The sequence below is a fragment of the Schistocerca serialis genome, chromosome 4 (genome assembly GCF_023864345.2).
Source record: "Schistocerca serialis cubense isolate TAMUIC-IGC-003099 chromosome 4, iqSchSeri2.2, whole genome shotgun sequence".
Classification (NCBI taxonomy): domain Eukaryota; kingdom Metazoa; phylum Arthropoda; class Insecta; order Orthoptera; family Acrididae; genus Schistocerca; species Schistocerca serialis.
In genome coordinates this window covers 605,094,695-605,110,327 of record NC_064641.1, presented here as the reverse complement: position 1 = coordinate 605,110,327, position 15,633 = coordinate 605,094,695, and the positions used below count along the sequence as shown (strand labels likewise).

The window sequence follows — 15,633 nt, the reverse complement described above, 5'->3', positions numbered from 1 at the left end:
CTCTTTAATTTTCCTGTAGGCAGTATCTATCTTACCCCTAGTGAGACAAACCTCTACATCCTTACATTTGTCCTCTAGCCATCCCTGCTTAGCCATTTTGCACTTCCTGTCGATATCATTTTTGAGACGTTTGTATTCCTTTTTGCCTGCTTCATTTACTGCATTTTTATATTTTCTCCTTTCATCAATTAAATTCAATATTTCTTCTGTTACCCAAGGATTTCTATTAGCCCTCGTCTTTTTACCTACTTGATCGTCTGCTGCCTTCACTACTTCATCCCTCAGAGCTACCCATTCTTCTTCTACTGTATTTCTTTCCCCCATTCCTGTCAATTGTTCCCTTATGCTCTCCCTGAAACTCTCTACAACCTCTCGTTCTTTCAGTTTATCCAGATCCCATCTCCTTAATTTCCCACCTTTTTGCAGTTTCTTCAGTTTCAATCTGCAGTTCATAAGCAATAGATTGTGGTCAGAATCCACATCTGCCCCAGGAAATGTCTTACAATTTAAAACCTGGTTCCTAAATCTCTGTCTTACCATTACATAATCTATCTGATACCTTTTAGTATCTCCAGGATTCTTCCAGGTGTACAATCTTCTTTTATGATTCTTGAACCAAGTGTTAGTTATGATTAAGTTATGCTCTGTGCAAAATTCTACAAGGCGGCTTCCTCTCTCATTCCTTCCCCCCAATCCATATTCACCTACTATGTTTCCTTCTCTCCCTTTTCCTACTGACGAATTCCAGTCACCCATGACTATTAAATTTTCGTCTCCCTTCACTACCTGAATAATTTCTTTTTATCTCATCATACATTTCATCTATTTCTTCATCATCTGCAGAGCTAGTTGGCATATAAACTTGTACTACTGTAGTAGGCATGGGCTTTGTGTCTATCTTGGCCACAATAATGCGTTCACTATGCTGTTTGTAGTAGCTAACCCGCACTCCTATTTTTTTATTCATTATTAAACCTACTCCTGCATTACCCCTATTTGATTTTGTATTTATAACCCTGTATTCGTCTGACCAGAAGTCTTGTTCCTCCTGCCACCGAACTTCACTAATTCCCACTATATCTAACTTTAACCTATCCATTTCCCTTTTTAAATTTTCTAACCTACCTGCCCGATTAAGGGATCTGACATTCCACGCTCCGATCCGTAGAATGCCAGTTTTCTTTCTCCTGATAATGACGTTCTCTTGAGTAGTCCCCGCCCGGAGATCCGAATGGGGGACTATTTTACCTCCGGAATATTTTACCCAAGAGGACGCCATCATCATTTAATCATACAGTAAAGCTGCATGTCCTCGGGAAAAATTACGGCTGTAGTTTCCCCTTGCTTTCAGCCGTTCGCAGTACCAGCACAGCAAGGCCATTTTGGTTAATGTTACAAGGCCAGATCAGTCAATCATCCAGACTGTTGCCCCTGCAACTACTGAAAAGGCTGCTGCCCCTCTTCAGGAACCACATGTTTGTCTGGCCTCTCAACAGATACCCCTCCGTTGTGGTTGCACCTACGGTACGGCCATCTGTATCGCTGAGGCACGCAAGCCTCCCCACCAACGGCAAGGTCCATGGTTCATGGGGGGGGTCAGCTAGCTTAACAGAGTTTAAATGTTTATACAAGAAATGGTAAAGTGGTTTCCTGTTGAAGTGAAAATATACCATGACTGAACGGAAAGTTTTCTACGAGTACCTAATAATTTCAAAAGTGGAGGCTTTTAAATTCCTATAACCAGTAACAGTTTTTGGAGAGGAAGCTTTTAGGAGACTGACGTACCTGATTACCCAGAGAAGAGGATAAGCTAGACCCGTCACATCTGATGAGTGAGAGAGTGAGAGAGAGAGAGAGAGAGAGAGAGAGAGAGAGAGAGATGTGAATTTGTGACAGACTTTTTGCTGTGCCTATCTCCGACTCAGCATCTCCGCTACATGATGAGTAGCAAATTTCCTTTTCATAATATTGTTAAATGTAACATTAGTGTCTTTATATCAACCTTTCTGGGGGAAAAATTCTTATCATGCTGTATGAAATGTATGTGTGTGTACTGACATGAGAAACTATTTTCTCCACCAGAAAAGCTCCACACAATGCAATTGAAAATGTTACAAGTAAGGTAGGATGGATTCTGCATCAGAATTTGAACTGACAGAAATTATTTTTTGTGTGTATGTAATTGGAGACTTAACAGTTACTGGTGATGTTATACGTGGAACAACCAGGATCATCAAGAGCTGATGTTAACAAAATCAGTTCTCAAACAATAAGGACATCAACAGGAAAATTTCGTTTGATACACACAAGCGCCCAGGTTGCGAAACTGTATCTTTCATCATAATGTTGGACAAAAACCCAAACTAGCATCCCAGAAAATTAAAGACAAATAAACAAAACTATTTCTCTTGGTGCTGTCTAACTTTCAGTACATGGGTACCTCAAATACAAATATTATCTTATAGCCATTAAAGAAAATATTCATGCATTAAAACTTTCAGTGAGATGGGTGAAAGACGGTTTTATCACTGGAAGTGGATCATAAATCTAAGATTCTCAGTGTGTTTGTAACAATGCTTGGAGGATAGAACAGACTTACAAGTCAAACATTTTTACTTCCTCGCAAACTGAATGCAATAGAGTAAAGCCACTGAAATATTTATTTGTTCACTACATTCAAGGCAACATTGTTCACTTTTCTGTGCCAAAATTTCGCATGTACTGCATATTGACAATGACTGCTGTAATTACAAACTAAACGAACACAATGTTTTAGCACTAGTAAAAGAAGCTTTCATCAGTTTATAATGAGAGCAATGGCACAGAAATGATGCCGATAACCAAGAAATAAATTCAGATACTGAACATTGCTATTGTTTCTGAAACAACACTACTCCATCACTACTTTCACTCACAAGAAACTGCTCTTTTGAGAACTGAAGTGGAAGGTATTTTTTCTTACCTCTATTTAGATTTATTAAATCTGTCACAATTCCGTGTATCGATTATTGTGATACTGCAATGTACATATGTACGTATGTAATTATGTACCTTTACTCAGTGATGATAGCATGTGGTAGTGGACGCTTGCACCACCAGCACCTTGACCAAATATCGTAACACTGTTACTGTCACCACCAAAGTATTCAATATTCTGCTGGATCCACTTTAATGCTGCAACTTGGTCTTTTAGCCCATAATTTCCGGGTGATGCACTGTCTCCTGTGCTGAAGAAACCTGTAAAGAAACAAGGTTTGAAAAGTAATAAAAAAACTGCTTTATTGAACGTTTTCCATTTTCTGTTCCTGTAAAAATTGTATAAGAAAGTATACAAATGTAAGTGGAAAATTCTCTTAGACAGCGTTAAGGACGATATAGTTTGCTATACATCTGATTATACGGTAAGCAGACACAGATTAATATTCAAAATCAGTTATGATTGAGGTAGAACTATAAAAGGATCCAACTTTCCTTCATGCTTTGAGTTTATTTGCTAAAAAAACAGAAAGAAAACTAAGAGGAAAATGAAAGATTTCATGAGGAAACCATATCATTTTGATGCAGATGTTATACATGATGCACCAATTTTTGCTGTCTTCCACACTTTTCATCAGCCTGTGGTTGGTGAATACCACAGTGCAGAAGAAGAGGGGGTGGGGGTGGAGGTGACTGTGCATAGTGATCAAGTTAAATTTTAATAAGTCCAGCTCAGAGAAAAAAAGAAACACACTAGGAGGAGAAAGAGTGTGTTGGAGAGAGAGAGAGAGAGAGAGAGAGAGAGAGAGAGAGAGAGAGAGAGAGAGAGAGGGTTACTCTACATGAAAATGTAGGTTTGAAAACTGAACCATAAAGTTTTTGGTATATATCTCTTCTCGAAACTTCCTATATGAAAAAGGGGGTGTTTAAATTGCACCTATGAACTTTCGTCAACATGATGACATTTGATGTTGCCATGATTAATGCACAGGTTGGAATAGTAGGTATCTTGTCTTGTAGAGCCACATATTCTCCCAGCAAGTATTACAACTGCTGGCTCTAAGAACTTTATTCACCCAAACTTTCTATAGTACTAGCCCCTGGAAGAAAATAAGAGAAAGCGAGTAGTTTATGTACATTTCATTCACATTGTAGGAGACACAATGGATGAATTCTATGATTATAGATAGGGAAGTACTGATTTCATGGTATGAACTTTGTCCCAACATCAGTCCTTTTGAATTTTATATTTGAAGCCACCTAGACAACTGGTTCATGTATTAGACACACCTAACGCACAAGCAGTATCAGAATATTAAGGCAACTTGCAAAAGCATTTGACACTAGCCGAGAGTATTTAAAAGTCACAATAGTACATAGTCTAACAAGTCTATTGCAAGGCTCTCCGCAACTGAGAGAGTAAATGCCAATGTGTAACCATCACCCACCAACAGTAACCTGCTCCTGGTAGCTACTTGGCCACCATGCAGAGTCAGAGAGGGCGACCAGCAGAGACTTCTACAGTGTGGTTGCAAAGGCATAATGGAAGATACTGCAGCAGAGTATGAAAAATGGCTGATAATGAAATAACAGAAGTGACAATGGAACAAATTCACCACCACTTTGCCAATAGATACACGATCAAAATTACCAGTTGTAATTGTACGTATAAATGAGTATTAGCTGTAATCCATATCAAAATTAATAACATACAGATCCACTGAGCTACATTTACAAATGAGGTGTCAGGCAATTGGTAAGGAGTCAGTTATCATCACTAGTAACAGTTCTGCACAGCTCAATGGCCAAGTACAAGTATTTCAATTGGACACTACTTCGGCGACTTGCATGTCCCTAACTCACCTCAGTTATTCAACTGTGGAAAGGGGACCTATAGTTTAGTGTGGATCCAAATAATATGTCATTTTAGGTGACTCCTCACATCACTGAAATGTAAAGGCTAGGTTAAAACACAGATTGAAAAATCGGAAATGCGACTGGGATTTGATCCTGCGACCTCCCAGCTTCCACGTACGTACATGTTTATCTCTAGGCCATCAGCCCTGAGTTATCATCCCTGAGCATTTAGTATCAGATACACATACACAATCGATGATACACTATAATTTAAATAATCATGATCACATGAATTTGCAAGAAAGGTGAGCCCACCACATCCACACATTTCATGAACACAGTATCATGTACACCTGTCCAACCCTTACTCCCAACATATCATATGTTGGGATTTAAGATTTATTTATTGGTTAATTGGTGATTTATATATTTGGCCGTCAATAAAGATTGTTATCGTTCAAACATGAGTGGAAGGAGTGCATAGAGACACTTCACATAAGCAGCCCATATTAATTCCTAGTTAATTATTTAATCAATTTTTGTTTTGTTTTATGTGACACACACATGTGACATAACTTGTGATTTTATAGACATTAATGAACCAATAGACTTAGAAAGAACTGTGAACTCAGCAAATGGCGAGGGAAGAGAGGTGCTCATCTCGACATATTGATTGTACACTGAAGAGCCAAAGAAGCTGGTACACCTACCTAATATCATGTAGGGCCCCTACGAGCACACGGAAGTACCGCAACACGATGTGTCACAGACTCTGCTAATGACTGAAGTAGTGCGGGAGTGAACCGACACCACAAATCCTGCATGGCTGTTCATAAATCCGTAAGGGTATGAGCAGGTGGAAATTTCTTCTGAACAGCACGTTGCAAGGCATCCCAGATAAGCTTGATAATGTTAATGTCTAGGGAGTCTGGTGGCCAGTGAAAGTGTTTAAACTCAGAAGAGTACTCCTGGAGCCACTCTGTACCAATTGTGGGCATGTGGGGCGTCACATTGTCCTGCTGGAATTGTCCAACTCCGTCAGAATGCACACTGGACATGAATGGATGCAGGTGATCAGACAGGATGCTTATGTATGTGTCACCTGTCAGAGTTGTATCTAGACGAATCAGGGGTCACTCCAACTGCACATGCCCCACACCATTACTGAGCCTCCACCAGCTTGAACAGTCCCCTGCTGACATGCAGTGTCCATGGATTCATATCCGTCGCTTGATACAATTTGAACCAAGACTAATCTGCCCAGGCAACATGTTTCTAATCATCAACAGTCGGTGTTGATGGGCCCAAGCGAGACGAAAAGTGTTGTGTCATGCAGTCATCAAGGATACACGAGTGGGCATTTGGCTCCAAAAGCCCATATCGATGATGTTCTGTTGAATGGTTCACACACTGACACTTGTTGATGGTCCAGCACTGAAATCTGCAGCAACGTGTGGAAGGATTGCACTTCTGTCACACTGATCGATTTTCTTCAGTCGTCATTGGTCCCATTCTTGCAGGATCTTTTTCCGGCCACAGTGATGTCGGAGTTTTTATATTTTACTGTGTTCCTGATATTCACGGTATACACGTGAAATGGTCATATGGGAAAATCCCCACTATGTTGCTACCTCGGAGGTGCTGTGTCCCATCGCTCATGCGCCGACTATAACACCACATTCAAACTCACTTAAATCTTGATAACCTGACATTGTAGCACCAGTAACCGATCTAACAACTGTCTTACATACATGCTGCTGACCGCAGAGCCAAATTCTGCCTGTTTACATGTCTCTATATTTGAATAGGCATGCCTATATCAGTTTCTTTGGCACTTCAGTGTATATGTACAACATGAAAAATTTGAACTGCAGCCAATTTTATAAAACTCAGCAGTTATATTGTAGTTTGACTTGGAGGGGGCGGGGGGTGGGGGTGGGGGGTGGGAGGCGTGGGGGGGGGGGGGGGGGGGTATTGTAAGACCGTCTATCAGCATGCTCTTGGTCTGTATCTGTTAGTCATGCATGGAGGTAAGAGATCAGTTGGTATAAAAGTTAAAGTGATTGTTTTTGGGTAATGAAATGGGTGCACCAGTTTATACTTGTGGGTGTTGGACCTGAACACCTCAGGACTGTTAATAATTTAGCAGTTTTTCACACTTGTTTCTGGCATGTAATAGAGTAACATATTCACGTATATTCAAAGTATGTTGACCTACATTTTCATGACTTAGCTACAGGATTTTTACAAATTTGTGGTGCTTCATGACTATGTATCTGTACACCTTTTTGATAAATAAATACATATTGGAGTCTGGAAGCACATGTTCTGCAAATATACAAACTTAACACCACAGACAATGTTTTATCAATTTATCCATTCATTTCAACAAATTTCTTTGTGTTATTCATTATTGTGTTGACGAAGATATAAAATAAATCATTTGTTATCTAATCACACATTCTTTCAGTTGGCTACCATTGTTAATCCTTCAAGATTGCACCAATCATTTAATATTTCGCTAACTTGCCCAATACACATTTGTTTGAGAACTTTATGTTTTGTAAAACCTTTTCCATTTTTAGCGAGTAAAGCTTCAGCACATATAAGTGAGGTGTGCAACTCAGCCTTACAACATAAGAAATGAGCTACCATCACTCTGGTTCTTACACTGGCTTAATCTGCTTATACCAGTAACCAGACCTGCTACTTTGTCTTAGGCAGCCACATAGGGAAGTGATATGTGAGGACATTACAATGTGCATTAGCATAGACAAGAGGAAGATATTTTTGATACTGTTGATCAGTTTCTGACCTGACAATTTTGAAGTGTGTTCTTTCACTAATAAACTAACAGTAGCAGCCATATTTCCCAGCCCTGGCTTTAAGGATAAGTGGCATGCTCCATAATGAATTTCCACAGCTCAGCCACCTGCTTTATAGTAGTTGCTGACACCAGGCTTCTTATCTTATAGTGGACACCAAAAGTTGCCAATGCAATGTAAACTTGCAAAAGCAAGGTTCTTTTTAGGTGGGCTCCTGACAGCAATGAAGCAGATGCAACTCAGTCCTCCTCTGTACTTGAGGTCTAGGCAGTCAGTCACCACTCCAACTCTGGGTACCATCAACTCACCACAATACAGGTCCTAGACATACTTATCCAACTCTGTGATTGCCTCTACATTCAGCTCCAGAGGCTAATACCTCCAGAGCCTCTTTGCCTGTGTTAGTACCCCAATGAATGCCACACTGTGGTTGTGAAGTAGGGACAATTCATACAGAGGCAGTGTAACAATCGCACCAAGGAAACAGCATGATGGCAGTCTGGTTTCAGCACAGCTCAAATATGAGAGAGCAGCACTGTATAAGTCACCTTTGCACACCTTTTTGTTGTTTTTATTATTATCACCCTGAATTTGAATAGCAAATTATGGAAGAAGGCTATTAACAGAGAAGGTTTCAACACAGCAGACAGAACAGCACTTGTTGCAGAAAGTAGAACAACTGTGTGTGGATAACAAAGAATTACACTCATAAACAGGGTTCATAATGGAACATGCAAAAATACACACAATGGGATGACAAATAACTCATTAATGTGACCTGACTTCAGCTCACTGGCAAAGCTCGCACATCAGAAGCAACTATGGCACATGCAAACATTTTGCTGAATTCAGAAAGGTCTATTAGCAAGCTATCAGTCCAAGAAAATTAGCCCGTATTCCAGAAAGAAAAAAAATGAAAAAAAAAGAACAGTATTACTACGAAGCCTGGAGAGGGGATAGAGGAGTTCTACTGCAACCAAAAAGTGAAAGCAAAGACCTGTGGCCTTACGGATGAGACTAACACAAGTTGAGCAATCATTCATGAGGCAAATCACCGAGTGCTGCATCCCTTTCTGAAGGGATTATCCACAGCAGTTTCATATTCAGAGTGGGGCCTTACAGGGGTAATAATCTCAGTTACAACATTGGCAGAGATTGATGAGGCAACCTGACTTATGGAGCATGTAAGGATTTTCGACATAGAAGTAATATTTTAACACTGTTTCCTCCGACTGGCATTTTTCTATATAATGACAGGTTATTCTGTGTGACTGTATTTACCTCCTGGAATGGTATACCTGTATACAGATTGGTAATTGCAATCAAACTGAATAACCAATCTGTGTACAAATATACCAGTGGATAAATTTGAATTACAGGCATCCAAGAAATGATAGATCTCTGCAATTTAGTTACAACACAAAATTATTAATTCAATAACAATAGAAACTCCCAATTGGAAGGTGAAACCAAGATTTGCAGTACTGACACCAGTTTGGCAATATTTTTTACAATATATCAGAATTTTGTTTCAGCCACAAATCCCTAACAAAGAAAATTATCTATTATTTTAGATACATGGGTGACACACTTGCCCTTACAGATGGAGATGAACATGACATCCAACATATCAATCAGGTACTAAATAAACTACATCCTAAAACCCACTTCACCATGTAAACAGAGAGAAACAAATCAAATAATTCCCTGCACCTCACAATCACTAACAACAATATGTTACACAATTTTGAAATTTACAGAAAGCACAGAACAACTGACAACATGATACATGCCAATTCATGCCACCCAAAGGCACACAAGCAAGCATAATTTCTAGCTGTGATCAACAGAATACAAAATCTACTATTGAACAAGCTGCCATTCAGAAAGGACTTGATACTTACAATAAACGGCACAACAAAATGGTTTCAACTCTGACATAGTAACGCAGACATAAAAAAGAAAAAGTTTACCTGTGTTGTTGTGGTCTTCAGTCCTGAGACTGGTTTGATGCAGCTCTCCATGCTACTCTATCCTGTGCAAGCTTCTTCATTTCCGAGTACCTACTGCAACCGACATCCTTCTGAATCTGCTTAGTGTATTCATCTCTTGGTCTCCCCCTACGATTTTTACCCTCCACGCTGCCCTCCAATACTAAATTGGTGATCCCTTGATGCCTCAGAACATGTCCTACCAACCGATCCCTTCTTCTGGTCAAGTTGTGCCACAAACTTCTCTTCTCCCCAATCCTATTCAATACCTCCTCATTAGTTACGTGATCTACCCACCTTATCTTCAGCATTCTCCTGTAGCACCACATTTCGAAAGCTTCTATTCTCTTCTTATCCAAACTATTTACCGTCCATGTTTCACTTCCATACATGGCTACAATCCATACAAATACTTTCAGAAACGACTTTCTGACATTTAAATCTATACTCGATGTTAACAAATTTCTCTTCTTCAGAAACGCTTCCCTTGCCATTGCCAGTCTACATTTTATATCCTCTCCACTTCGACCATCATCAGTTATTTTGCTCCCCAAATAGCAAAACTCCTCTACTACTTTAAGTGTCTCATTTCCTAATCTAATTCCCTCAGCATCACCCGACTTAATTCGACTACATTCCATTATAATCTTTTTGCTTTTGTTGATGTTCATCTTATATCCTCCCTTCAAGACACCATCCATTCCGTTCAACTGCTCTTCCAAGTCCTTTGCTGTCTCTGACAGAATTACAATGTCATTGGCGAACCTCAAAGTTTTTATTTCTTCTCCATGGATTTTAATACCTACTCCGAATTTTTCTTTTGTTTCCTTTACTGCTTGCTCAATATACAGATTGAATAGCATCGGGGAGAGGCTACAACCCTGTCTCACTCCTTTCCCAACCACTGCTTCCCTTTCATGCCCCTCGACTCATAACTGCCATCTGGTTTCTGTACAAATTGTAAATAGCCTTTCGCTCCCCGTATTTTACCCCTGACACCTTCAGAATTTGAAAGAGAGTATTCCAGTCAACATTGTCAAAAGCATTCTCTAAGTCTACAAATGCTAGAAACGTAGGTTTGCCTTTTCTTAATCTTTCTTCTAAGATACGTCGTAAGGTCAGTATTGCCTCACATGTTCCAGTATTTCTACGGAATCCAAACTGATCTTCCCCGAGGTCGGCTTCTACTAGTTTTTCCATTCGTCTGTAAAGAATTCGTGTTAGTATTTTGCAGCTGTGGCTTATTAAACTGATTGTTCGGTAATTTTCACATCTGTCAACACCTGCATTCTTTGGGATTGGATTTATTATATTCTTCTTGAAGTCTGAGGGTATTTCGCCTGTTTCATACATCTTGCTCACCAGATGGTAGAGTTTTGTCAGGACTGGCTCTCCCAAGGCCGTCAGTAGTTCCAGTGGAATGTTGTCTGCTCTGGGGCCTTGTTTCGACTCAGGTCTTTCAGTGCTCTGTCAAACTCTTCACGCAGTATCTTATCTCCCATTTCATCTTCATCTACATCTTCTTCCATTTCCATAATATTGTCCTCAAGTACATCGTCCCTGTATAAATCCTCTATATACTCCTTCCACCTTTCTGCCTTCCCTTCTTTGCTTAGAACTGGGTTGCCATCTGAGCTCCTGATATTCATACAAGTGGTTCTCTTCACTCCAAAGGTCTCCTTAATTTTCCTGTAGGCAGTATCTATCTTACCCCTAGTGAGACAAGCCTCTACGTCCTTACATTTGTCCTCCAGCCATCCCTGCTTACCCACTTTGCACTTCCTGTCGATCTCATTTTTGAGACGTTTGTATTCCTTTTTGCCTGCCTCATTTACTGCATTCTTATATTTTCTCCTTTCATAAATTAAATTCAATATTTCTTCTGTTACCCAAGGATTTCTACTAGCCCTCGTCTTCTTACCTACTTGATCCTCTGCTGCCTTCACTACTTCATCCCTCAAAGCTACCCATTCTTCTTCTACTGTATTTCTTTCCCCCATTCCTGTCAATTGTTCCCTTATGCTCTCCCTGAAACTCTGTACAACCTCTGGTTCTTTCAGTTTATCCAGGTCCCATCTCCTTAAATTCCCACCTTTTTGCATTTTCTTCAGTTTTGATCTACAGGTCATAACCAATAGATTGTGGTCAGAGTCCACATCTGCCCCTGGAAATCTCTTACAATTTAAAACCTGGTTCCTAAATCTCTGTCTTACCATTATATAATCTATCTGATACCTTTTAGTATCTCCAGGGTTCTTCCATGTATACAACCTTCTCTCATGATTCTTAAACCAAGTGTTAGCTATGATTAAGTTGTGCTCTGTGCAAAATTCTACCAGGCGGCTTCCTCTTTCATTTCTTAGCCCCAATCCATATTCACCTACTACGTTTCCTTCTCTCCCTTTTCCTACAGTCGAATTCCAGTCACCCATGACTATTAAATTTTCGTCTCCCTTCACTATCTGAATAATTTCTTTTATTTCATCATACAGTTCTTCAATTTCTTCGTCATCTGCAGAGCTAGTTGGCATATAAACTTGTACTACTGTAGTAGGTGTGGGCTTCGTATCTATCTTGGCCACAATAATGCGTTCACTATGCTGTTTGTAGTAGCTTACCCGCATTCCTATTTTCCTATTCATTATTAAACCTACTCCTGCATTACCCCTATTTGATTTTGTATTTATAACCCTGTAGTCACCTGACCAGAAGTCTTGTTCCTCCTGCCACCGAACTTCACTAATTCCCACTATATCTAACTTTAACCTATCCATTTCCCTTTTTAAATTTTCTAACCTACCTGCCCGATTAAGGGATCTGACATTCCACGCTCCGATCCGTGGAATGCCAGTTTTTTTTCTCCTCATAACGACATCCTCTTGAGTAGTCCCCGCCCGGAGATCCGAATGGGGGACTATTTTAGCTCCGGAATATTTTACCCGAGAGGACGCCATCATCATTTAATCATACAGTAAAGCTGCATGCCCTCGGGAAAAATTACGGCCGTAGTTTCCCCTTGCTTTCAGCCGTTCGCAGTACCAGCACAGCAAGGCCGTTTTGGTTATTGTAACAAGGCCAGATCAGTCAATCATCCAGACTGTTGCCCTTGCAACTACTGAAAAGGCTGCTGCCCCTCTTCAGGAACTACACGTTTGTCTGGCCTCTCAACAGATACCCCTCCGTTGTGGTTGTACCTACGGTACTGCTATCTGTATCGCTGAGGCACGCAAGCCTCCCCACCAATGGCAAGGTCCATGGTTCATGGGGGGGAAAAGTTTACCTATGCAACCAAAAATCCAGAAGGATAAAAAATTGTCCAGAGAAACACTGAAAAACAGAAAACCAACCTACATAAAATATTTAGGTACAATGATCAAACAAATTAAATGCACTAATGAAGAACACAAATATCCAGTTCGCATGTACAACCAACAACAATATACGGCAAAGACTTCCCTTAGGAAAAACAAGCACACGAGTATTAGCAAAAATAATCCTCTTACATTCTTCAATCACCAAAATAGTGGTAACCACAACTCAGAATGAATGGAATTAGGAACGAAAATTTTACACAAATTACCTTAAGATTTAACAATGAATGTACTTGAAGAGACAGAAATCTGCATACACATGATACAAACACCCCGATGAAATTTGAAATGAACGAATGGATTTAAACAAACATGACATAGAAAATTTTACTGAATTCCTAACCAAAGATAATGGACAGAGACAAACAACTACACCACAGAGATATCAGTTACAAAGATCATACACACTAACCGAAATTACAACATCCAACACTCCATAGCAACTGTAACTGTATAGAATCTTTGGCAAAATTATCACAACTGTCGGTCTGTCAAATATGAGAATAAAACACCATATTTAAAAATTACAAGGAAGGACCATTAACAGCAGGACCTACCCACAAAACCGCTTATAGAATAAGAGTCCTAAACCTACACCACATTTTAACACAGTACAAAGTGACAGTGACCCCTGATCACATAGGGACATAAGTACCAAATTTGTACACCTGAAAACATGATTAACCAACATTATAATAAAATTAAAAATGTTACGTAAATCTTGCTGGTGGTCTGAAATGGATCCATCACAATGAATACATAATTAAACTACTATAGCAGCAATCTGGATGTTATTACATACTGTCTCTAAGAATTACCTTCTCCAAAGTGGGCCCATTGGATCTTAAACCTCTACAACATATTGTTTTTGCTAGAAACTCTTAAGGAGTAATTGTGAGCTAGACAGGCTGCAAGACTTTGTAGGACAGAGCATTTCCAATAGAGGTGTCACTACACTGAGGTGCCCCAGTCACAAGCCTATGAAGTATCGGGTGAGATATGATAGGAATATGAAATAAATTCATGGAGACTTCAGACAGGAAGAACTGCTGACACTACTGTGCTAAGAGAGAGAAAGAGAGAGAGAGAGAGAGAAAGTGTCACATATCCCTTTTGGTGAGAGAGAGAGAGAGAGAGAGAGAGAGAGAGAGAGAGAGAGAGAGAGAGAGAGAGGATTGGTTGGTCGGTTGATTTTGGAGAGGGGATCAAACAGCAAGGTCATCAGTCCCATTAGATAAGGAAATGATGAGAAAGGAAGTCAGCCATGCTCTTTCAACGGAACCATTCTGGCATAAACACACAATGTAGCAATTTAGGGAAATCACCGAAAACCTAAATCAGGATGGCCAGACACAGGTTTGAACAATCATCCTCCTCAATGCGAGTATGGTATGCTAACCACTGTGCCATCTCGCTTGGTTGGTAATTTATTATTGGGTTTATTCTATCCTACGAAATAAATGGCCAGGGAAAATTATACTACCTTAGCAAAGGACTTACTAAGTGTAATCTATGGAGTAACCTATGATGTAGAAGGAGGAGGAGGACTATGCAATATTTTGCAATAAATCATGACAACAAGCTTCCTTCCCTTGAAAGAATCTCAACCTGTTTATAGAGATCTCTCCACACGAGAATGCACAGTCACAAGTTATCAGAAAGGAAAAGAAAATGAGAACAAATACAAAAAAAAAAATTGCCCAGAATTATCTATTGGTTGGTTGGGTGATTTGGGGAAGGGGAACAAACAGCGGGGTTATAGGTCTCATCAGATTAGGGAAGGATGGGGAATGAAGTTGGTTGTGCCATTTCAAAGGAACCATCCCAACATTTGCCTGAAGCAATTTAGGGAACTCATGGAAAACATAAATCAGGATGGCCGGACACAGGTTTGAACTGGCATCCTCCTGAATGCGAGTTCAGTGTGCTAACAGAATTATCTATTCTTCATCAAAATATAGAGTATTTTAAAAGTACAGTGAGCTAGTTGAACAGCATAGTGTTATGTCTCAGAGAGCACTGGCATAAACACACAAATAAAACACAGTGCTGTCATCACATGACTGTGCAAGTCACTAATGTACAATCACCTTCGAATGTCAGAAGTGGCACACATTTTAACACTAGAGAAGATCTGATCACAATTAGGGTCAATAAACATTTTGAACTGGGAATTGCTGAAGTACCAAAGCTAGGCATCCATTACAAAATAAATCTTCTGTGCATGTACTGCTCATCTAGTGGCAATGTAGACACTTTATTCAACAAATTAAGTGGAGTCCTGGAAAGTCTCAGGCCTCAAAATTAAAATAATAGTATGCAGAGACATGAACATAAACACAATTGTTGAAGATTAAATTAGTAACGCTAAGAGGATATAGAAAAAACTTCGGTGTAAATGTTAAACCACGTACTTGCAAATACTGACAGGGAGAATATAAAGTATTTTACAGAGATGTTTGCTCTCTGATCATTACTTACAGATAATAAGGATGTGTAGAAACCACAAAATTGAAGACCTACAACAAGTTCTTCTCTCAATGTAAATTACACACTATTTCTAGGACAATGGAAAATCGAACCTGGGATGATGTGTATATGGAAAATAATATA

The 15,633-nt window shown here is 39.7% G+C and overlaps 1 protein-coding gene across 2 annotated transcripts in view; it reads right to left on the bottom strand.

Moving 5' to 3' along the window:
- LOC126475399 (venom carboxylesterase-6-like) overlaps positions 1 to 15,633 on the bottom strand; it is a 138,794-nt gene that overhangs the window by 57,073 nt on the left and 66,088 nt on the right. For both annotated transcript variants that reach the window (XM_050103233.1, XM_050103234.1), the window contains exon 4: positions 3,052 to 3,237. In XM_050103233.1, coding sequence (XP_049959190.1) covers positions 3,052 to 3,237 — 186 coding nt within the window. The remainder of the gene's footprint in view (positions 1 to 3,051; positions 3,238 to 15,633) is intronic.